The following is a 25,413-nucleotide window of genomic DNA, read 5'->3' on the forward strand; positions in this document are numbered from 1 at the left end:
TCCCACTGGGCCTCTGAGACTGACTTCTTTATAAACAGTGATACAACCTTTCATAAGAATGTATTTACAAAGGTGTCTCACACTGGCAAAGTGAAATCCAGGAGAAGTGAATTACAGGTATAAGCACATTCCTCTCTGGCATTAACTACCTCCTGATTTTTAATTAAGCCAGTGTAGCAAATAAAGTAAGCTTTCTCTATCCACCCAAGCCGTAATGGAACACAAGGAATGAGAACAACTCATCAGGGCAGGCGGATAAGACAGAGTAGATTGAAGCCTGATGGTGCATTTATGCCAATACCAGTTCCCCACATCAAAAAAGATGCAAGTGCATTCTTCCTTATCAAAATGCTTCACATTTATATAGTTAAATATAGTAGCCAGGAGGAACTTGGGTCTCAGGCAACAGAGAGAAGAGGTAGTCCTTCAAGACAACATCCAAACTGCCCTGAAAAGTTACAAAACACAGCAATTGGAGTCACTGAAGCAAAAAAAGGGTTTGTGTTTTAATTTTTTAGGTTTGGTGTGGGGTTTTTTTTTGGTTTTGGTTTATTTTTCAGATTGTCCTGAAACTACTGTCCTTGCAGTCTCTTTTCCCATTGAAATGGTGGCGTAATTACTAAGTAGGTAAGCATTGAATATTATAAATGAATCACATATGGTGAATTACAAGATTAAAATTCCTCATATTATGATCCCTTCTATTTAAAGCAACAATCCTTTCTTACTGCAAGATCTGCCTCTGTCTACAGGAAACACAATATACAGAGTAATCAGCTGCATGTGTTGTTCTGTGCAGGATCTTACAATAAATCTTATTAGTGAATTCATCTTTTTGCCTCTGCCAAGTGCTGATGATGGCAGGAGGTCTGCTTAGAAGTATGTGCCTGCTACATGCTGCTACCAGAACAAGCCACCAGTCATTCACATCTCCCTAGGAGCAGCCACTATTTTTTCTCAACAGCAAACTGGTATCAGCAGTGCAAACTCAGCAGTGAGTTGGAGAGTGGCAATCCTTACCATGATCAGTGCTGTGAGGAGGAATGTGCTCACAGCCATCATGAAGAAGCTGTCTAGGAACCATGTGCACCAAATCACCCCATTAGTTATACCCCTGTTCTTCATAGCCTCTTTCAGACGCATTTCCTTCTCCAGCACTATACTCTTCACAGTCATGGAAACTGAATATATCCAAGCTAGCACCATGAAGATGGGAAAGGCGCGGTTTAAGGTGATCATGAAGCTACCAAAGCAAAAAGGGAGAGATGAATTAAATTTAGATAAATCAGAAATATTGAGATGAGAAGCAAGAATAAAAATGGAGGAAGAACACATTTATTCAGCATGGCACTGAAATTCTGTCTAAACATCAATAACATGCTGCTAGTGAACTTCACAAGCCACCTAAATATTAATGAACTAATGGTTGCTGCACTCCCATGAGATAGATAAATGTTACTGCTGTTTTACAAAGGGGTTCTAAGAGTTACTGAAGGCTAAAAAAACATGTGATGGCTCAGGAAAATAAATCTCTCTTCACAGTGAATTGCCATAATGCTTTTACTATGTTGCAAAAAGACTATTTTAAGACATGCTAATGTTAACAGTTTGGGAGTGTCACTGTCTTTTTAAGCTCCCAAGATTCACTGGAAAAGAATTAAATAAATTAAGCCTTAAAAGCATCAGATACTGCCAGCAAGGCTGCTGAAATTCATACACTGATGGCTCTGGGAATGAGATGGGATTGTCCCACATAGTACAGTGCTGGGACAGGCTGCTGCAGGTGGCCCTCCATGGGACAAAGGTGCTACTCCCTTTCCATCACTCCACCCAGACTCCATGGCTGCTCAGCCCTGGGAGATGCTCCTTGGAGAAGCGCTGCTCCAGGTGTGCTGTTATGGTGAGAAAGATTCTGGGGTGAAAAAGCTAAAAACATTTTCTATGGATCTGGGATTGTAATTTTTCAACAGAATTACCTTTAAAACCAAGTGGACTTGATTCTTTCAAGGCCAAAAGTTTAGAGCTGCTAAAAATAAAATGGAGCAAAAAACCTTCAGTTTCCTAAATCTGAGCCCTACAGACCTACATTTTTGCCGTATGTTCTCATAGCTACTCCATTGTTAAAACAAATGGAAAATCTTCACTTTTTCACCAAAAAATTCATGCAAAGCAATCTGTCCTGTTGAAACGAAGCCATGCTGTTGTGGAATGGCCTGGGGTACACTGGGTTATGCCTGTTGGTGGACACATGTAACCCAGCACTAGGCCATGCACAACAATACATGTTTACCATTAGGATGCACTAGTTTCACGTAAGCAGGCTCTCTGCAGGGGCCATCACTGGGTTTGGGTTTGAGCCCTGAGCTGTGTGTGACTGCTGCAGGCTGCAGAGAACTTTTGCACAGATGGGGTTTCTGCCCCTGAAGTACTCCCAAAGCAGGCTTGCCAGGGAGATATCTTGTCAGACTAACAGGTCATGACTTATGCAAATGACAGGTCAAATTATGTATGTCTGCATTATCTGAAGTCCCAGCATTTGCCTGCAAAGAACACACTGACAGAACTAGGAAATAATGCCTATAGTGCCTTTTCTTTTTGATGAAATGCATACCAAAACACTTGCAGGAGCACAGACTGCAGCACTGGAATAGGCACACTGTTAACAGGGGAGAGGCACTACTTCATCAAATCTGGAGCACATGTGCTGGTTCAGGTAGTACTAATGGGGGTCACAGCATCCACACCCCTCTGCCTCCATGGAATCATAAAATCTCCACACCCAGAAGCACATTCTCTTTTTTGTTACAGAGCAACAAACTGCCTCTTTCTCCTTCAGCTTCTTTATTCTACTCTTCACCAGGGAAAGAAACTTCTGGTGCCTACAATAACAAACTGCATCCACAGTCCTGGAATCCTTTGCTAGAATCACGTGAAACTTGAAATAAAACCCAGTCAATATGCATAGCATAAAAACCACAGTCAGGAATTAGAGAGAAGGTTAGAGAACATCAGGTTACTGTTAAAAACTAAAGCATCTGCAAGGGAAGGAAAAGGACTGATGTTAACAGAAACCAATGCCACATAGCCTGTTTGCTTGCAGATAACAGTCATGTAATCATAATTGAAATCCTGTTTAGGGATGTGGTTAGGATTTTGGAAAGAAAGAGTTTCAAGAGCCTAAATTGTCTTGGGATTCTGCAAGGGTTGTAGGCATCTTCAAGTACGAAAACCTACAGCTTTGGGTATTGCTGTATCTATATATGATTAAGTCTTGGTTTAGGGTTTGGTAATATAGTTGAAGTGACTGGGTTGTTTGATTCTTCAAGACTTACAGAGACAGTAAGAGAGGTAAAAATTCCACTGAGACACGCACTTTCTTTTCAATTTTTCTTTAGGAAATTATTCTTTGGGTATAAAGAAAAGTGGGGTTTAGAAAAGCAGCTAGGAGAAAGCATCTTACTACACTTCAATGGGTCCTGCACAGTTAACTGAAGGATGTGGTGTTTGTTTTAACATGGGTCAGTGCTTTGTGTTCAGTTTTGCTCGGTTTTGCTACAGGCACTGATCATATGCTACAGCATGAAGCTTAGTTTTAGTTAGATAAAACCTTTTCAAAAGCTCACAGTTTTGCTGGGTCCTGTGTAATCCCAGGGGGAGTTCCAGGGCTGACATTGCTAGGGATCAAAGCCTTATAGTTGGGGTGCCATGCTGACAACAGACTCTGGGCTGCAATCAGTGTGAAAGTTCAGGTTAGGCTATTATTAGGTTGGAAAAGGAAAGCCAGAAAGCCCCAGATTATTTTATTTTGTGTGATATACAAAATTGGAAGAAAACCACTGCTTGCAAGGGGCAGTGTTTAGTGTTCATTTTAGGTCTGGACACTGGTTGCCTTGGCACAACACAGCCCAGGACTGGGATTAGGGCTAGTAACTTGGCAAAGGCTGCTTCTGGAGTCTGGGTTAAGACAGGAAAAGGAAAAGAACAAATTCATTCAGTTATGTCTCAGTTATTGCTTTTGCATATGTACCTTAGGACTAGGGCTATAACTGGTGCTTGAGAGTCTTAAAACACGCAGTAATTCAAGTATTCATAAGAATTAAGACAGCTTTTACTCACACATCATCCACAAAACACGGATATGGCATTTGCTGCAGATAAATTCCTATCAGCACTTCAGCGTTGGTCTGGGTTTTTATGATCCCATGCTCAATCATGTCTTGGAGATATGCAAAACCTCCCCAGATATAACGTAAATCATCCACAGGATCAGCTCTTGGACCAGGATCCCAGTATCTCAAATGAAAATTCAGAGGGAAATCACTTGGGTAAGCAGTGGCTTTAGGGGAGGGGTAGAAGGGAAATGAATAGATACATAAAAATCTTACTACTGAAACTGTAGGAGTACTGCCTGCAGTTGTCTTTTCTAGATTTTGGTCTGTCAGACGATGCTGCTTGAGAAAGTTTCTGACCTGGAAAGGTTCCTTTCCTTTAATTTGCTCTACACTGACACAGAATAGCAATTTTGGCCAAAAATGCACACTAATCATGTAACAGAGTAACTGTTCTAGAATAGAAATAATTGTATTTGGAGTACAGTATCCTTGGAGATTAAACTGCAACAACTGGATTGCAGCTACCAGACACCATTATATTCCTCTATGTAGACAAACCTGAGAAAGTATTTCTACCCCTTTGAGTAAGTCCATTTGAGGGGGAACAGTACAGAAGTTCTGCTGTCCAGGTGGAGAAGAGCTGGGTCACAATCCACATAGGACTCCCTTGTCTGCCTCTCCCATTGATGGAGCCCAGTGAAAACTTCAGGTCACTGAATAGATTCTGAGCAGTCGTTCCCTTTGCCATGTACCCATGCACCTACCCACTGCCTGATCTGCCAGAAGAGTGATACTACTTCTGGTACTGTTACCACCTGGTAACCGGAGATGGCATTGCATTTACGTACTAACTATTCGTGAATACAGTTGGATTTCATGCACATATCCAATGCAGGTTTTAATGTCCTTACGTCTCTCATATTCATTCTATGGCAGGCAAGAACTGAGAAGGAACCATCACTTACCTGTCTTTGATTTTGTTTGTTTTCTGCACTGCATCTATGTCCATCCGGATCTTGTATTTCACATGTGGTGGAAGACTGCTGGCTGTAGGCTCTATGTCTGGAAAAACCACACTAGCCCAGAATCTGTTTTCCTCCAGCAGATGAAGGGCTTGATGAGTCAGTTGAGTTTCATTGGGATAACCTTCAAATTTATCCAAGGTCAAACACTACAAATAATCACAAAGATAAAAATCACATCAGAATAGACTAGCAAGAGGTATACATTAATGCCAACAGCAATGGCTGAAAACAGAAAAGGGAGCTAGGTTCATTTGAAATATCTGCTATTTTCAACTTTAAAAGCTTATGCTGAAACTATTCAAAGACTCTCACCTCCCTCCTGAAACCTTGCCCAGTCTTAGTCTAATTCTTACAACAAATTCAAACCACAGCATTACCAATACAAGCTCAGAAACACTGTTCTCCCTAAAAAGAACTCTAAACCTCAGATTTAGCATTGCTGTGGTCAATGTGAGTGGACGGAATCATTTTGAAAGTAGCTTATTCCTCCAAGCTCAAGAAATGTCCATTCTGATGAGCAAGAAATCAAGCAAGGGTGGCCACTAAAGCAGGAGCTGTTGTTGCAATCTAGGTATGACAGGGCAGATTTGATGTATCCATGCAGAATGTATAGCCAGTAGCAGGTTCAGCCAAAACCTATGCTGCCACATTCACTAATTAGGTAGAATGAAATAATATTTCACAATATATTTATGCCACTGCACTCAGCCAGCCATGGACGCATGAACTCTGCCACTTGGACTATACTTTGAAGATTCTCTCAAAAACACAAATATCTGAATTGGAAGGGCTAAAGCTGTGGCAAAGATGAGATCCCACCATCAGGAACAGACTTCAGAATCTGCATCCAGGAGATAAATTAACTCAGCTATAAAATAAATCTCACCACAAGAGCTTTTAGCAGTCCAGCTGAACCAGAACACTATCCTTTTTCAAGCACGGGGACTTTTTTTCAGCCTAGGAAGTACCTGAGTGTATATCACAGAGCTAAAGGGTGACTGATCCATAAGGAAATCACATCAGGCATAGACTTCAGTTGAAAAGCACTGGGAAAGTCAGAGCATAAATTCAAATCTTGGGTATTTAGGCATTTATTCCTATTTAATGCCACTCAACTAGTCAATTGATTTTACTGACAATATTGTGTCCCGACTGAATTCTGGTATGCGATTAACCTGCTGGCTTAAGTTAACATGCATTGGCTATCTCAATAACAAAACATAGTTTCCACTGCACAGCAAACTGTTGTCTTTTAGCCTCTGTCATTATTACAAAATGTATTATCAGCCCATATACAAAACACCAAGTCAAGGAAATCTAATGTCCCCCCATTTAATCCTACTTAACAGGCACTGTAAGACAAAAGGACTGTGAACAAACTCTATCATTAGTTAGCTGTAAAATTACAGACTTATGTTTGTCTATTCAGCTTCTGCCCTTTAGAACTGGCAAGATATTACTGGAGCGCAGAAGCGTGCAATCCCCAGATGGACCGGGAAGATACTTACTTCCCCTAACCCTTGCTTCATAAAATTCAGGAGGCTAACTTGGTTGATCTGATCTTCTTGATTATCTCTTGCAGGTCAATAACCAAAACTACTCAACATGAAAATACTCATACAGGCAACCTGCTATTCAATGGGAAGACATCTTAAACACTCCTTTATTTAACCTTTCCCTGTGAAAAATCATGCTCTATTTCCTTTAAAACTTGAAGTATCACAGTTTAATGGGACCTATAGAAAAATGTATTTTTAACTGGCAGCAAAATGGAACAGCTTAAATTGACAATTTAACTATTTTGTAGCTTTACGTTTCCTGATCTGCAAATGTTCATTCTCCTAGTTTGCTTTACAAGATTAAACTACATAGATTATTATATCAGAAAGCAAAATAAAGTAGAAAAGCTTCCTGACTTGCATACCAGAAGAGAAATCAAATTAGACTGATGGGTCAGGTTGTATTAATTACTTTTATCCTATCCTATGTTTATCCTACATAGTTGGAGGTTCTGGAACTGAGTTTAGTTCTTGCCAAAGTGTGTTTCCCAGCAAAGTCCTTCTGTGGAACTGTGTCTCTGCAGTGCCTGGAAGACTATTTGCTGTTTCTTTGTTGTGAGGAATGTTATTTTCAAGGTACTTGTGGCAGCTGCAGAACTCATGTAGTTCTCCTGGGGAATCTGTGGGAGTGACACTGGCAAAGTACTGACAGACAACTGATGTTAAGATTTTCACTGCAGAACAGACAGTTTTGGGACTACGCTGAGGAGCAATATAGGCCATCCAGACATCCAGCTGAGGAAGCAGCAAGCTTTTGAAACATAAACCACAAATGCTTGTAGATCTTCTGTGAGAGGAGTGAAACCAAAGCTTGTATAAGAACATAGGCTATGACATCAGTGTTGTAATAACTCACATAATTTGAAAGTGAAAAGAGATTTTACATTGTAATCTACTAGCCAAAAGCTAGAATTTCTTTCTCTTAACCTTAGCTGTATTCAAAACAAAAGGTGTCTGCTCTAACTTTGTTTTTTTTTCAGTGAACTGCAATTCAATTTATGAAGGCATTTATGTGCCTTCATAAACTTCACCATATCAAAATTCATTCAGCAACCACTTGGGGAAATTTATGTTGTATTTTCTCCTGGTAACTATTTAACAATTTAAAATGGTTCAGTGAAGATAGGAAAACCAAAACTGAAATACTAAGAACAGGCTTGGAAAAGAAACCAGAAAATAAGAAGTATAAAGAGGTGACTAGGTATGTCTCACAACAGCTTAGGTCTTCTGTGGCCTAAAGTAATCTAAGGGAAGAACAAGAAATTCTTTGGGTAGTGAGGATGAGCAGCCACTGCATAACCTCTGGGCTTCTCAGCTGCACTACAGCTTGCAGCAGAGATGTGGAGTCTCCAAAGATAGTTGCTGACAGCACTCCTCTGCTCATTGCATACTATAGCAAGGAGTAGGGTGTCCCTGAAAGGGACATTTGTTCCCAGTGTGCTTGGCACAGTGTGAAAACATTCTCAATTGTTATCATCTCGGTGTAAGCAGCATTCTTAAAAGAGTAAGCTCATTACAAAGAACTTTAGGACACAAAGATCTACTACCAGGTACAGTAACTGCCCTGATGTTGTGGATGTTCCAGTATTAACTTGCTGCAAGCAATATATTTCACTCAGATTGAGCAGGAAGTAATTCTGCTAACATGAAGTAAAAAGATGATCAGAAGAACCAGCAGAGCTTTCTGCAAAAGCTTTATTGTTCCATCTTGTAATAGCTATATGAAGGCAGATAAACCCTCAGGTCTTGCCTTCATGTAGGGGATGGTCTTTCAGACTGAACTCCATTGGAAGTGGGAGAGCTAGGCTTGGTCCTGTTGCCTACAACTAGTACCAATTTTCTCTGTGAGCTTGAGGCTTAGCTTATTTAACAATTCAATAATTAAATACTTACATTTCTTTCAGAGATGCTTGTAAAATATAATTAATCTCAATAAAAACCTTGACCCTCATATGGCAGATGCTAAGTGTTGAGTTCCCAAGTATTAATATTACTGCCAACAGCAATAGTTTTTTTAACACTGAGTTAAAACCACAACATTGCAGCGTCCTCAAGTTTTGCCTGGGCTCAGAAGTTTACAAAGAAGAGCTGGCATTTCATTTACCTAAATTAGCAGGAATCCACTCTATCTCAGGTCTAGTTCCAACACATCGTTACCTGCAGTTGGAAATATACAGGATAAAAAAAACCCAAAGCCTAAACCAAAAGAGCTCACAGAGTAATGAGTCTGATGAACTCATTGGTAGAATTGCCCACATCAGAGAAACTTCTTACTCAAAGTATCTTCCACATATTTTTACAATGGCTTGATATTTTCACTTAGAATTTTAGCATTTTTTAATTAATGTAATGAAACTTCACCTCTCTTTCTGCACTGTGGCTCTCAGAAAGCCTCATATAGCCACACTACAAAACACAGCATCCTAGAGAAAGGGAGTATGGACCCCAGGAAAGGCACACAGACATCTCTTGGAAGTAGCTACAGAACAAGTAGAAACTCCCTTACTGGTTTCAAAGGAATTTTGATCAGGTGCTTAAAAACCCGGAGGGGGATTTACCAAAGAATCATTAGCTTCTTTGGCCCTGAGCTTACTAAAATTAGTGGCCTGTCAGTTATTAGTACTTACAAATATCGTTTCCTTGAGGTTTTGCATTCACTTTCTACCTCAGCACCAAAGTGTATTTACACACTCAACTAACACTCTGAATATAGAGTTTGGGGTTCAAACACAAAATTCTTCAAAACATTCAAATGAAACAAATAAAGATGTCTTATGATTTTAACTTTGTCTGTTACCACAGACTTTAAGTACTGCCTTAAGTACTGTACAAGCATTCCCAGCAGTGGAAAGGCTGCCCTTACCTCTAGATACTGACTGAGCAAACGCAGAGCTCGGTCCGCAGCACTGAAGATGTTCCGCCAGTCAAAGTCTGCCATTCCCTTCTCTCGGCTTTCTGGGGACCCATTGTGGAGAAAGTTGATTATGTGTTCAGCAGTTAAGCCTTCAGCACCCAGCTGTCTGTTCAAGAAGTCCCTCACTGTAGGGTGCTTCAGAGAGTCCTGAGGAAACATATCAAGACAGCTTTACTACAATAGCCTTCCTTGTATGCCCTGTTTTGCTAGAAAAGTTTCCATTTCCACAGCTCTTTCTGAGCCATGAAGTAGTACAAAAGGTTGTGCTAAAGAATTAATTTCCTAAATCAGCAACTGCATAGCTGGAGGGGAGACCTGAAGAATGGATGAAAATAAATCTAACCTTGACTATTTTCTGCATTGTTTTCTTATAAACAAGAGGATAAATGTAATAAATGTCTCATCTAAAATAGAAGAGTGTGGAAAACCACATATTTTCTCTAGTATGAACTGCTTTATAAACTTCAACTTCAGATATTACTTGCAGCTGATCAAAGTCAGAGATAAGAGATGTGGAAATAGGTAATTTCCTAAGGCAGTAAATTGCTGAGGCCAGCAAAAACATGGTCCTACTGGCTTCTTTGCCTGTGCAGAACACAAGATCAAGTTGTCTGTTCTTGAAAGACATTCTGGAGAGACAGAGAAGCATCAATTGCTGCCTTTATTAAGAAGTCATTAGCCAGATTCTGAAGTGTCCAGATCTGGGGTTTTGTCACAGAGATGCTGTAACACCTTCAAAAGAAGCCCTGTAACCAGTCCAACAGCCTTAAAGGCCACAGGTTCCTTGCTGTACTTCCAGCCAAATCCCACCAATTAATTCTCTTCCCCCTTAGGAAAAATCAAGGATGGTGACAGGCTGCTCTTACTGCGGATCCCTGCTAAGTTATAACATACACGGATCATATTCATTTGCAGGCTGTTTTGAAAGAAGTACCACAGCTGAGGTCCCACTTCTTCCCAAGCTTTGGTCAACAGTCTGAGGCGTTCAAGTTCCTCAAAAGTGGAGTTTGCCTGAGGAATAAAACAGCAGAAAAGAGTGCTAGAAAGCTGAGAAGATAAACAGAATTTGTGAAGCAGCCATTCAGTGACAAAGAAACCTGCATCTGACAAATGTTGCAGTTTTTACTTCATACTTGCTAAACTCATTAAAATAGAAGAAAAGTTAATAATCCTTGGAAAAGAATTTGTAAAATCCAACTGGAATCAAAGTCACTTAGGATAAACTTGTATTTTATATGCAATGAAAAAAACAAGTGCACATTAACCCCAGCTAACTTCAATTCCTTTAAATACTCAGGTTTTAGGTAGACTGTTTCTCTCCTTCAAGAACTAAAAAGATGATGATGTGAGCAGATGAATAAATGAGAGGCAGCTGTAGAAGACAGGTACTCTCATAGTTAAGATATTATTATATGGGCTGCTGTAAATCTGATGTTTTCCTGTGTGAACTACAACCACCAGTTCTGTGCCTTACATAGCTGCCGAGAGGTGGCCAAAACCTAGGTCATATGTGACCTTGATTTAATTAATCGGATTAATTTCACCCAAATTCAGGCACTTAACTGAAATATCCAGGCTCCATCCTATTTTCATGAAGTGACAATTATTTATGATCTGAACATAATAATACTAAACCACGATGCTGCTATTGGTTTGTCATTGCTCAGTGTTAGGCCTCAATGAGTCTATGGAAGTCTTGTAACTGCCCCATTTAAATACTTACTGATACAGAGCTGCTGAAGTTCCTCCCTCTGTAAAATATATATAAACATTACTATTTCTACTGGTGTAAGTGTGAAATCATGCCAACAACAAACAATTTAAGCTGAAAAAAGCAGGTAGTGTAGGCCAAGATTGTGAGTGAAGATCTGACTCCTGGACCAACAGAACAAATGGAGTTCTGAGAAGAAAATCTGAATAGGTTGATGTAGCCAGGTCACTGTTTTTCACAGGATGTTTCTTTGGGTGCAATTTGCTAGAAATAAACAGGTTTGTATTTCAGAAGTGCTTACATTTTTTAGGATTTGCCGTACAGAAGGTGAATCAGGAGCAAAGAGGATTTTTCCCATCAGCAGGGGCTTCACAGCACTCCAGGCTATTCTGGTTAAAGGGTTTGATTCCAAATTCTGGATCAATGCATTACAAAAGGGTGCTAAAGACAAAAATAAAGGCAGTCTTTATGCAACCTTACTCAAATCCTATCACACAAAACATCCTGCAGGGCTTTTTACTGGCAATATGGTCAGTTTAAAGCATTTTGAAGCTGAATGGCTTAAGCACATTTGCAGTGTAGAAGTACAGTGTCTGACCAGATGGAAAAGACTATTAAGTAATTGTTGGAATTGTAAAGTAGACAACATAGAAATTAGAAGAGCAAACAAATAAACCTAACCATTTGAAAGTTGCTGTTACTTATATTTCAAATGGAAGGAAATCAGACAGTTCAGATCTCACTGAAAAATTCTGAAACTGCTTTTCTCCTAATCACTTAGCTGCTTTGAATTGTAGTTGATACTGACACAAAGCTATTTTTTCTCCTGTTAGTGGTTAATTCTTACACAGTGTAAACTATTGGACTGGAGATCCAGCAGGCTTGAATGTTGAACTCTGGAACAATTCAGAATTGGATCCTACAATGATTTAGAACTAAACATTTTAATGTAAACATTTCTATCTTTCTCCTGCACTATGAAGTAATTAGTCTACTTGGATAGCATCCAACTCTATTGTTCCCTGGCTGAAGAAATGAAGTACTGAGCCCTTTACAGGTCTTCTGAAGATTCAGACATAAATAGAGCCAAGTATTAATACAAACAATGAAACGTAGGAATCTCTCATTGGGCAAAGTGCTTACCTGTACTCTGCAATCATGCAATCATACCTATGACAGCAGAATAGGCAGAGAAATCTACTGCCAGCTATAATATGGTTGTTAGTACAGAAAAAAATTGCTGGTGTAGAAAAAAACGGAATGGCAAACAGAAGGGAACATAATAAAACTATAAAATAATGAGTTGTAGAAAAGATAAAATAGGTTCCTCTTTCCATTCTCTCCTGTTACAATAGCAAGAAGATACGTGAGGAAATCAAAGCAACAAAAACTAGTAAATTGAAATACTTCTATGTAAGAATTGTGCTGCAGAAGCTTACTGCTATAAAAAATATGTATGTTTATGCAGGAAGAGAACAGCTGCCATGTATCACATCTTGGAGAAAAGTAATTCCAGAATGCAGCACTACATTTTCCAGAACCTTCTTCAGAAACACTTAGTTCTTCCTGATATCAGTAGCATATATTAGAAGACAGAGGGACTTATGCCTTAATGATGATGGTTGACTATGTTTACCCCTTCATATTGAAACAAACGCACATCTCTGTTCTCAATTCCTGAGCTTCTCTGCTTCCAGCTATGAAATAAGCAGTAAGTAAAATAATTTCAGCTGTCTCTAATTTCTTGAATTAACTTCTTAGAAGTGTTATTTTATAAAAGCAACAGTGGTATTCTACCAGAAGTCGTACCTGTCTACAGTCTCTGTAACGGTTTGCTTGAAAAACTTACTGGTTGTGTTATTATAAAGATAACTGGATTTCTTCCTTGTTGAGTCAATCCCCAGGAAAGCTTTATAGTTATTATCTTCATACCAGTTGAATGAAAGCACTCTGGATCCACCTCCTTCTGGGTAGCCACAGAAAAGATCAGACAGGGAGCTCACCAAGTGGCCTAAGGATTCTGGCCTTCCATCTTGTACAAATGCTTGCAGAAACACCAGAAGGTCCTGAACACTTGGCTTCTTGGCTAGCTGCAGTAAGACAAGGCTTTGTTAATCACTGCCCTCAAAGGAGGAACTGGTGAGCTCTCAGCTGTAGCCACACTGCTAAAGCATGCAGTCACAACCTCATCCTTTTATCTCCTCTGTTCTGGTCACAGGCACCATTTTCAGTTCTTGTTCTCTCATGTCTTTTCTGAAGAAAAGGTTATAGAATCATAATTGCCAATGCTTCCTTTTACATTTATTTTCTAATGAGAGAAGAATTAATTTCTAAGGAATCGGCTCTTTCCAAACAAGTCGACTTACTTTCTGATAAAGCAGGTAACTGGAACATAAAAAGAACAAAGGAAAAGGAGCATTGTGTGCTACCTAGAAAAGTGACGCCATTTTTAATAGACAACTTACCTTTTGCACTGCCTGGGTGACACTAGACATCATCCTTCCCCAGGCCTTCAGGTCAGCACCTGGAGTGTTTCTGTTCAGAACAGTGGGAAGCTGTAAATACATCAAAAACACAGATGAGTTTTGTATAGTCCCTATATGACAACAGCTATTACAGTGAGAGAAGAAAATCCAAATGGCATCTCTTTAGCTGAAATACTTTGAGTTATTTGGAACAGTGTCTTGTAAGCCTGTCTCGTGGGGCCACAAATCCAGTACCCATGTGCAGACTCACACAGCAGCATGTGTAAGTGTTCTTACCAATATAAAGCTGAAACAGTCACAGGCCACTGAAAATATGAGCTTGGCATTTGTTCTGCTTATTTAAGCCCACCATTCCAAAAGGTGCAAAAATGGAGGATGAATGAGGGAACTGGGATTTCTGAGAAGCTGCTTCTCACAGAGGCTACTTTTGGTAACCTGTGAATTCAGCTAAGGTTATGATACAGAAGACTCATTTACCATGACAGTAAATAACAGGTAGTACTTTACACTTGAGAGATTTCCCGAGTTTGGAGGCAGCCTGGTCCTCACTGTCCTAAAAAGACTTCCCCAAAATGATGTAGCTACACACCCTGCTGATTGCCTGACATTCCTTTCAGTCAGTAGGTGGTTAAGAAAGCAAGAGACAGCTGCATTGTACCTGGCAGGAAATCACAAAGGCAAGAGTTTTTATGTTAGCAAGTTCTGATCTGTCACTTGCAGTTCAGGCAGGAAATACATACACAGTGCTTCAAATACACTTTTCCTTAGGGGAACTAGTTTCTGGAAAGATTATACAGGATTCTTGGAGCATTTGCCTTAACTTGGCTTTTTTGCAACTGTAAGCAACAGGTACTGTGAACAATTTGAAGCAAACCAGAGAAAAGCTCAGGATAAACATGGAATTAAGAACTTGTTTCATGTAGCTAGAGAAAAATAAAGGAGAAATAGGGGTAATATTACCCATTTGTTCCTAAATACTACTTCTTGCAAGAGGCATTCAGTATGAATCAGATCTTACTAGAAACATCCTAAAATGACTCAGTATGTACTCAGCTAGTTGATGCTCTCTAGAAGCATAAGACAGGATCAGCGGACACTATACACAAACTACACTCTCATCTGACCTAAATACCAGAGCATACAGTTGGGAATGTTTATTGATCCTAAGCACAGAGGAGGATGAAAGTTTTCCCAAAAATATTTATCTAACTATCTTCATATTCACTGCAAATGAATGTGGTGTCATAAAAAAAATGAAGAGCATAATTCTTGAAGAGCTTCTTTCCAGCAACAGAATGCCCAGTTCTGGAATCCACAGTCAGCTAAAAGAAGTCCTACTCAAACAAAACCAAATCGGGTATGTGATTGGTTATACTATACTGCTGGAGCCTGAAGACCATGAAGTACAGTGGCTGACAGTGTAAGAGTGCAGAAAATTACCTGGGTCTTCAATACACAGGTACTTCTAGAAGTTTTAAAGCTAACATAGAAGTTTCAAACAGTTCAATGAAGATTCATTCTGCATATGTAACTGAGTGTAGATCTACACTCTGTTTGATTATGTATCAAGCATATGTGGTGATACGGATCAAAGCAGCTGTTTCAGCAACATGTGTCTATGCTTGGTGATAAGAACTGCTTATCTCTACCCAAAATCACAATGAGGTATTATAGAATTCTATTTTAATTTATTTATAAGGTTTAAAGGACTTCAAACAAAGCTGAAAGAGGCAGGTTCAAGAACAGCACTGCTCCAGAAAGAGGCTCATTTTCCTTGTGGTGGCTGAGTCAGACAGTAACGTGTGGGCCTTATTTTTCTGTCTCTGCTATCCAAACTGTGCTTTAATTTCTGTCAAAAGCCCTAGAGGGTATACATGAGCACAGGAAGGGTTTGAGTGGATGTTTATGCACATACCTGAATATGTTCAAGTATCACAAATTCAAAAAGAAACATTAATTTCAAAGTGTTGGAGAAGCATTAGTGCATTAGTGCATCAAGAAGTACTTAAGCACAGTCTACCTTTTAGGTGAAAAGGAGTAACCGAGATAGATTTTGATTTAAAAGGAGGACTTCTGCCTTGAAAAAACACAGAATTATATTAAAATTACTATTTAGCAACTATAATGACGGGAGTGCGGGAAAGCTTTTACCAACTTGAGGTCTTACTGCGCTGGACATCATGAAAAGATAAACCCTCTTCTCCACATTAAATGGATATACTCAGGGAAAGTCCTGGCAGCCAGATCCTGTAGTAACAGACCAGACCATAAGCCTGCATCTGAACACGCCGTCTTTCACAACTCCAGGTTTTCGGTTCAGGTTTATGTTTCTATCTCCCATGTGAGTCTATATTTTCTTTAAACACAGACAACTGCTTCATCAAATTTCATCTTTCCATTTTATTTGACATGGCAGCAAAATCATATGTTAGCAGCTTAATTTGAAATCTGGGCAGTGCAGTGTGCATCTTCACATGAAGTCCTTAAAGTCTGAAAACCTGCCTTAGAAGTACTTTAGCATTAATTCCCTGCTACTTCCAGTGAGCATCAGATACATGAAAACATCTGAGTGTATTTGCAGAAATGGAAACCAGCAGCTTTCAAAAGCTGACTGCAGACTCTTATCAGGATTGGCAAAATCACACAGGCACAATGAATGACTGCCAATGCTACAGTAATCTAACAGTAATTTGGCTGGCGAGTCAACTAAAGTTTCTGGCATAGCCTGTTCCCAGTTCTGAGCAACTCAAAGCTGAATAAAATCCATGTTAAATTCATCATGATGTTACACTGCTGTGGCAGAAAACTCCAGTAAATAGTTTCTATATAACTTTAGCAGCTGCTCATATGTCCTGCCTGCTGTATACACCCAACTGATAATGTGAGGGTCCCGTGACATTCAGTTACAAGGTGCAAAACAGCAAATTCGATTTAATGTTGAAAATGTGAAGTCATGATCATGGGCAAACAAACAGAAAAGATGTATACACAGTGATGTCTTCTAAGGATCATGAGGAAAGAGACGTTGGAGTCTTTATGAATAGTTCTATGAAAGCACAAGCTCAGTGTGCAGAATACAAATAGAGTATTCGAAAAATATTCGGCAAAGGACAGAGAGCAAAAGTAAACACCCCACCCCAGTATGCAATTATATGTATATCTCAACATATTAATGTTATCCATTTTAAATTTATATAAATACAAATAAGAAAATATGTATCTATAAATGGCACAGTATCTCTGTACTGAACCAAAGATGCAGTTGTAGTTAATTTATGGCAAGAAGGTCACAGCAGAAACAGGAACAGCACAAAGGGCAATGAAGATGAACAGAAGTGAGGAAAAGCTTCTATAGACAAATCAATGCAAACCAGTACAACTAGTCTGGTTGGGTTTTTTAGTTGGGTGGGTTGGGTTTTTTGTTGTTGTTGAGTTTAGTTTGCTTTGGGGGGGGTTCTGGAGTGGTGTTTTTTGTAAAGGCTCATATGGCAATCTCAGCTCAACTGCACCATGGCTTTAACTCCAGCACTGAATTCTGCCATGTGGGGTAGAACAAAGAATGGGTTGGGTGGGTATATTCAGAACCCTTAGTAAGGTCCCTGTAGTTCTTGCCACACACTGTTTTGCTACACAGACTGGAAAGCCCAGATAATTGTTCCACACACACTCTGACTTTGAAATTGCATTTGAATATTTTAGTTCTGTGGTACTGTGAATGCCATGTTTCATCCCAAAGCATACTCAGAAGCACCTAGTGTCCTGCTGACAGTAGTTTAATAATCACACATCCTTAACCTTACATTTGCAGGGGTAAATACACAAAGACCACTTGGAACATTGGTGGTGTATTACAAAGAAAATTCTTGAAGGGCAACGAAATATCAGCCAAAAAAAAAGACAACAAAAGGCAGGATGATTGTGTTAACACTTACCAGCTGAAACAGCTTGAAGAAATCAACATTTGCATACAAGGCATCTTCCACTCTCTGCAGACTTTCCTGGGACAGGGCACACATGGCCTTGTGCACCAAAGGGAGGCCTCTTCTACTGCTAAAGATAATAAAGCGGTCCAGGAGCATCTGACTGCAAGCAATGTCCTTCAGAGTCAAGTTAGGGACACCGGAGGCGAACTGCAACCAGAAATAATGGTTCATTTACTGTTGTGAAACTCCATACTGCTCAGGAACAATTAAAGATTTATCAAAAGTGGACACCTTGATATCAGACCCTCCTAATATTTTCATGAATGGCAGAAGGATGCGGTCAGCTAAAGCATCAACTCTTGAACCACCTTCACTTGATGTTATGCTAGACCACTTTGGCTTCATATTCTTCCTCTTCTCATTAGTGATTCTTCCTTTCATGGCAAAAGTTCTTGTGAGTATTCCCTTTATTATCTAAGCACAACTGATGACATCCCACCCATCTTTGTGGTTAAGGAGGGATAGCTATGGCTTGCTTGAAAGTATTTCCCCAGACCCAACCAAGCATGCCACATCATTTTACCTTTTGTGTTTAGATAGTTATATTTTTTGCTGTCAGTTGCTCTAGAGAGTAAGGCCAATTCCACTGACTCTTCAGCTCCATTTCCCACTTATGACTATTCCACCCCAACTCTTCCCCACAGCCATTACTCACTGTCACTGTGCACAGGCATACACCCAGGCTTTACAGCACCATTTTACATTAAACCACATCCACCTATTGATTATTGCTTCTAATAGAAACATGGCACAGAAAAAAAAAAAAACACAACAATTATTATTATCTTTGGTGTTCAACCACTGGAACAGATAAGTTTATAGTTAAACCAATGTAAATGCATAATAACCAATAGTTAAACCAATGTAAATGCATAATACCTCCACAGAAATCAGTAAGAGTTACCTAGGATTTACACTGCTGTAATGGAATGCTCTTGGTAGTCTATAGTTCAGTTCTGCTTGCTTTATAATGCACAGAATACATGGCAATATAATAAAAGTAGCACTGAAAATTGCATATAAGCTCATGATCCCATGCTCTGTCCACCTCATTTCACAGTATGAATTACAAGGAAAAGACCTCAGAACAGTGTGATGACTGTAAATCCCTCCTGCGCTTGAGATGAATGCAGGCTTTCAGACAAACAAGCACTATGCACTGACACAATATCATTAGGCTAAATGAATTTCATAAGCTGCATAGAAAAAGAAATTGTCAAAATCAGCTCAGAATATAACTGTCTTTAGAAAAATAATCTGCTGAGCATGCCAGTCTTAAAGACATTTGGAACAAAACAAACACACCACACTTATACCAGGTCAGACATAGGTGTGCATTTATTTCCTATGTCAACAAGGCCATCTAAGAGATTCTGAACATTATCTTAATTTTATATCTGCAAGTCTCCTACAGTTAGCAGCTGAGATTTGTCTGGTGAAGTTTGTAATGGGGAATATATAAAACCCCAGGGAATTAAGGTGCAAAAAAGGGATATAAATTTCTAGTAAAGTATCTGAGAGGTACTGTCACTCTGGTTTGCAAAAATCCTCCAAAACCGAACTGGAACATTTGAATTGGATTTAACTGACTTTATGTCAGTGAAAGAACTTGCTTATTTGCCCTGTCACTTATGTCCTGTGGATGTGTGTGAAAAGAACAGCATTTTTAAACCAAATACTCCTGATATGGCATGGTCCTCATCACCCATTGGGAGCTGCAACGAAACTGAGCTGGACAGGGAGGCAGCCTGGGAACCTTGCTTTGACTTGTGAAACGAGGAAACTGTGACATTAACACAACTGAGAAGGATTAAACAGAAAAAAGAAAAAAAAAAGGACCAAAAAACCAATAACAACCAAAGAGAGGTTATTTACAAACTTTAACAGCATTTCAAGAATGTTCATGAAACCTCCGCCCTTCCAATTTTTCCGGCAGGGTGGGCTGTTGCCAATCTTTCTTGAACTTATTGTGTTTGAACATCAGTCTCTTATCCTTATCTGAGAATGACTCAAAAAAGCAGGCCCTCAGAGGAAAACTTCAGTTCTACTTGGTTTTTTTTTTAATCAATGTGTCACTGTTTGGCCTAAGCTGGCAAGATGAAGTCCAAATGATTTTTTCAGCTAGCTGGCTGTTTGATCAGGTTTAGCTTTTCAGCGCTGTGTGTCATTTCCTGCCCTCCCAGGCAGCTCAGACCTAGATCTGCAGCCAGCTGCTGGCAACAGTCAGGCTCCTGTAAACAAGCTACTTTCAGGTTGATCAGTTCTGTGCTGTCAGAGCCAAGGGGAGAGGGTGTGCAGGATATGCAAGCAAACACAGGGTAGAGCAGCATGAAGAACTAGAGACAAAATACCATGGTTGAGGCTTAAGACAACCACAGATCTAGGTTCTAGTCATGGCTCTAGTCATGACTCTGCAACTTCTACCTTAATCAACTATAAGTCCCGCTTGAGTAACTTGCTTATCAAGGTCTATAAGAATTAAATGATTTCTCCCTCATAAATGAAGTACTCAAGTTCTATTGAAAAGAATTCTCTTGTGGTCTTTTGAAAGTTAGTTTTTCTGCCTCAGCAGTTTCTTTCCTGATGGCTGCAAATCAGGTCTTGTTAGATGATCTTGCATCCCCTGTGATTACTACTAACAAGAAAACTTCATGGAGGACAACAGAAGTAGTATTTTTCACACCAGGTCACTTCCAGCTCCCTCTCTACCTGTTCAGATTTCTTTCATTTCCAGCATAAAGAGAACTACATCTCTTTCCACATCAGCACAGAAAATACAGCAGAAAGACACCATGTTCCAGAAGGCTTCAATCATACTTTCAGCGATGGTGTTGAGAACTTCAGTCCTGTGCACACTGGCAGGCAGAGTTTTTAACAGTATATGAATGAATGCCACTGGGTGGCAAGCACACAGTTCTCCTATTGCAACAAATCTCTGATAAAGAAGAGGGTAGGGGTGAAAGGGAAAGAGAAGCCCAGCAGGATATCTGTATATATTCTTTTTGTCACAAGCAGCAAGGAAGCAAATTTTCACCATCTCAGCTGATACAGAGGTGTGAAAATAAGTAGGATGTATCAATTGACACTGGCTCTGGTATGGTCTTGTGGTAATGCTTCATGATAAAGTCAGGAGAGTGCTTCCCCTGGTACTAATCAAGAACACTACAGATAAGTAATCTGGCTACTGGTCACCCAGCTGGAACCTGTGGTGCACTAAAGGAACTGTATTCAAGTTTATTAATACCGTCCCTTCTTTGTGGCCACACACAATTCCAGCATTTGTGTTTTATGTGGCAGTGAAAAAGAGGAATTGTGTCTTTCAGCCTCAGTTATTCACTTGCTTCCACCCACACACTAATGCAGTGTAGAAATTGTTCCAGAGTTCTGATTCAGCAACATTCATTCATTAATACAGCATTCCTCACAGAGCTCCCAGCACCAGTACAATGCAGAGGCAGCCTGGACTTGGTCAAACAGTCCCCTGCTTAGAAGGGATTTGACCTGGAGTTTTCACTCTGAATTTTCTGAGCAGACCTATTATTCAATCAAAATCCAAGAAAGTGGGTCTGCTTCTCCACTCCCCCTTACTCAGGTGAGACAACGCCATAAAGCCCCCATATTACTTGGCTGACATCAGGGCAGAGATAGTTCTCTGCTGCTATTCATCAGGACTGCTGTCTCAAAAGGATGCACAGCTGTTTTATGGTTTGAGCCAAGTCTTTAATCATGAGGATGGATGCACTGTTTGGCAGTATCACTTCTTATTGCTTGTTATTTGGGAACAATGACAGCATCAAAACAAATACCTGTATTTAATGAATATTCAAGAAGAGTTTTAAAAGACAAAACAAACACCTCTTCCTTTAGATTGACAAAACAAAAACAAAGGGAGAAATTGCACAAGCAACCTATAAGGCAGCAAGTATTCTGGGAACAAGGCCCTCACTGAGGATGTTTTGCATATACAGCTCAAGAGATGGCATTCCACAAAGGAAAACAGCTTGGTAGCCGTTATACTCTACCTACCTGTTCAGGCCGCACTTGAGCATTAATAAGCTGGAAAACAATGATATCTGGGAGGCCAACATCTTCCAGTAAAAAAGAAGAGAGGGTCTCTCCATCTTTCAAAATGTCTAGAATTCGTATTCCTCTTCCTGCATGAAGAAATAAGTGCAGAGATCAGTGAGATGCCAAATGGAGTTAAAGAACACCTTACACTCTGGCTTAAACCTGCAAAAAGTGTGTACTTTGGGTCATATACTTAGTAGTGACTAATGGGGACCAAAACTACTTTTGAAATTCAAATTCATTTCAATCCTTTCTTGGGGAATGATCATCAGAGCTTACTGTTCTGACTGTGCACAGCTGACCTCTCAAAGATGTTTCAGACTAAAGCTTCAGAAACAGAAGTTTTGAAAGCATCCCTGACTGTGTCTGAAAGTCTCTGCCTTTTTTCTGAAGTAATGCTTTATTTTAAATGTTCAGCTGCTGAGGTTTGGGTCGTTTCTTCTGGATCTCTTGTAAATAACTTCAGCCAATGCTTTAAATTTATATTAATCACTTGGTGTCAATTTAACTAGTTAATCTTATTCCATAGTGTTGCAAAACTGACCCTTTGAAAATCTTCCACAAGAAAAAAACTCATTTTCTTTGGAGAGGCATAACTTTTTGGTGGTTTCATAGCCATATTAACCTGGATTACCAATGATTAAACTAAAAACTGGCAAATCTTCAGGCAAACCAATGAGACTACTCACTGCTAAATTCAACACAAGTGACAGGCCACCTAATTTCCCTAATTCCATGCAGAACAATATGCAAAATATACTGCTCCTAAAGTCAAAAGTGCTAATCTTTTCTAACTTGTCTCTATTAACATTTCAGCATCAGACTGAGTTCTGCCTCAGTATGGTCCAAGTGAAAGCTTGGAAAGTGAATGCTGTTCATGTCCTTTGAATGTTACAGCCTTTATTAAAGGTAGTACACATACCACCAACAGACTTGGGTCAAGAATGCTTGAAAAGCACTAGTTCTTCCAGTCTTTAGAACAGGAATTGCAACTAACAGGAGCAGCATTTGGGGAGTTGGAACTAGATGATCATAAGGTTCTGTCCAACCCTAACCATTCTATGATTCTATGTATCATACTGCCATAGCAGAAATTCTTCAATTGCTCCCCCCTGTATTTATTCAAACAGTAAACACTGAAAACAGTAGGGGCCTGTCCCTCATTCTCACTGATGCCCTTCCTGGCAGCCAGGTATTATTGTGGAAGAAAAAACACACTACAGGAACACATTTTGTCAAATATGTCAGTGCAAGAGGGGAATGGGATGAGGAAGGAGGACTCAGGAATCAGCAGGAGAAACAATCCCAATTCTGACATTTGTTAATGTTTCATTGTTCAGTTTTGCAGCTGTAACAATATTCTGTTGAGATTGCTACAGGCAATAGAAATAAGCTACAGAGAGAATGTAAAATGTCAATTCTGCCCACCTTCTTTGCGTATGGAAAAGGGTGGCAAGTCGCATTCTATTCCTTTAGCTCCAGAACTGACTTTGTTACTTTGTTTTATGGAACAGGAAATTCCAAACTTTTTATTTATTTTTTTTTTTAGGTAAAACACATTAACACCCCCCCCCACCCCACCCCCCCCCCCCCCCCCAGATTCTGAAGGAACATTAACATATTTCACAGGAGCAGGAAGGAATGTACTCTATTTCCCAAATGCTAAATTGATATGGGAGGCAAAGGCAACTTCCCAGACTATGGGGTGGGGTCCCACAGTATGTTGCAATCCCATGGCATGTCATGCTCTTCCTCATTTCTCAATTGGCAGGTGTACAAACCACAGCTCAGATTATACTCAAGTTCTTATTGTTTGCATTCTGTGGCATTTTGATTGTCTCATTGTTACTTACAATGAAATAGTCCCTTTTTCACTTCTAGTTAGAAACTGCTGATAAGATAGTGGAGCATGTGTATCAGATGGCTTATACACTTCTTTTTAAAAATATATGGAGAATGACTATTTGAATTTAGTAAGAATATTATTCCTATGCCACAGGACTTGAGAATGGGACAGATCAGTTCTCAAAGCCAGCCTATTTTACTGCCTTTAGTTTAAGGAGTATTTCTTCTCTGTATTTAAAGTCCAAATACTAAATTTAAAATTTATTATTAAAACATTTCCTATTTTTTCCCCAGGACTGTGGTTTGAGTTCGGCAGATTGTCTTCGGTAAAAATTACCAGAGTCATGTAATTCGCAAGCCTGTTTATAACAAGTGTGCAACACCTCCTCTCTACACACATCATCAAAGTAAGCATTTTCTTCTTTAATTTCAGCTAACATTTGAAACAAAGAATCTCTAAGCTTTTCTCTGGGCTATGCTCCTAGTATATATTCAGGCATATTCCTAGCTTCCATTCCTCTCCATCTTCCAGTGACGCTTTCTTACTGCTTCTGCCTCTACTGTAATAATAACTAATGAAATCTCTTTACCCACGTTTTACTCTGGATGGTGACAAATCCATGCTTTTGTGTTTTGAGTTTTGTCTACTGTTAATTAAGGAACATGGTTGTAGAAAGGAGCTGATTGCCTGTGTCCTTCCTCTCAAATGAAAGGCATTTGTTACAACACTGCATGAGTTTTAAGTTACCCTAATGCTAAGCAAAATAACAGCTACAAGCAAAGTACCTTAAGATGTTGCCAGTTTGCAGGGTAAGTTACTAGTCAGCTCTCAGAAGGGAAAATTCAAGAGTCTTAAGGGATCTAGACAAAACAATTACCTGCAATTCTTTCAGGATTCGTTCTCATTGTTTCCATAAACTGAGTCGTAACAATCAGTTCTTCCCAGATTCTGCCAAGGTCACGGATTTCAGGGGCTTCCAGTAGGAGCTCCTGAGCATCTTTATATACCCTCGCAAGGCTGAAAGAAGAAATAGTGACCCAACAATAATTGAAGACTGATGGCTCTTGAGAACTTTTCATATAAAAAAAAGTTGATTTTCTCTGTGTTAGGGATGAGGGGAAAAAAAAACAACCCAAAAAATTCTCCTCAGTTGTGAAACTCCAAACTCAGTTTTGTGGTGAAAACAGAGCAGTTTCAGGCAGTGTGGGACTCAGTTTTGAAAGTCCACAGGAGGTTTAAGAGGGCTGCTGGTATTGCAGAAGGTTGGCCACTCATACACTTCCTTCATTAGCAATGCTGATTTTGCTGGGAAGGCAGGACAGTCCCCAGACAGCATTCACCTCACAGCTATGGTGCAGATCTGCTCTGGTTCTATCCCAGGCTCAGCTCCAGCAGTTGGATGAGGCAGCCCTGCTCTGCGACATCTTCTCCCTCTCACAACTCGTTTTCATCCAATATAAGGGTAGTTTTTAGGTCCCTTCAAAACATTTATTTTAGGAAAGGCAGGAAAACAGGAGTGACAAGCTGTCACAGGCAGCCATTCACCTACTGGTTCTGGGTTAGAACAGGCAGTTCAAGCAAGGATACAATCAGGTTCTGTGTTTATAACCAGGAACAAAATAATTCCTGTTAGCAAAGGGGAGACCATTACATTTCTTTAATAGTGCTATGGTTTTCCATACATGGAATGGTATATCTCAGTCCTCATG

At 39.7% G+C, this 25,413-nt stretch overlaps 1 protein-coding gene across 1 annotated transcript in view; it reads right to left on the reverse strand.

The window, feature by feature from the left end:
* ABCA4 (ATP binding cassette subfamily A member 4) overlaps nucleotides 1-25,413 on the reverse strand; it is a 72,099-nt gene that overhangs the window by 41,211 nt on the left and 5,475 nt on the right. Inside the window, exons 4-14 of the mRNA XM_057402749.1 lie at nucleotides 24,582-24,721; nucleotides 21,817-21,944; nucleotides 17,740-17,937; nucleotides 13,787-13,876; nucleotides 13,171-13,411; nucleotides 11,623-11,762; nucleotides 10,505-10,621; nucleotides 9,560-9,757; nucleotides 5,078-5,283; nucleotides 4,117-4,293; nucleotides 1,021-1,243 (exon numbers count right to left, since the gene is read on the reverse strand). Coding sequence (XP_057258732.1) covers nucleotides 1,021-1,243; nucleotides 4,117-4,293; nucleotides 5,078-5,283; nucleotides 9,560-9,757; nucleotides 10,505-10,621; nucleotides 11,623-11,762; nucleotides 13,171-13,411; nucleotides 13,787-13,876; nucleotides 17,740-17,937; nucleotides 21,817-21,944; nucleotides 24,582-24,721 — 1,858 coding nt within the window. The remainder of the gene's footprint in view (nucleotides 1-1,020; nucleotides 1,244-4,116; nucleotides 4,294-5,077; nucleotides 5,284-9,559; nucleotides 9,758-10,504; nucleotides 10,622-11,622; nucleotides 11,763-13,170; nucleotides 13,412-13,786; nucleotides 13,877-17,739; nucleotides 17,938-21,816; nucleotides 21,945-24,581; nucleotides 24,722-25,413) is intronic.

Source organism: Pezoporus wallicus, unplaced genomic scaffold, assembly GCF_028554395.1.
Source record: "Pezoporus wallicus isolate ANWC-B61680 ecotype Strahan unplaced genomic scaffold, APGP_CSIRO_Pwel_v1 contig_8333, whole genome shotgun sequence".
In the NCBI taxonomy this organism is placed as follows: Eukaryota; Metazoa; Chordata; class Aves; order Psittaciformes; family Psittacidae; genus Pezoporus; species Pezoporus wallicus.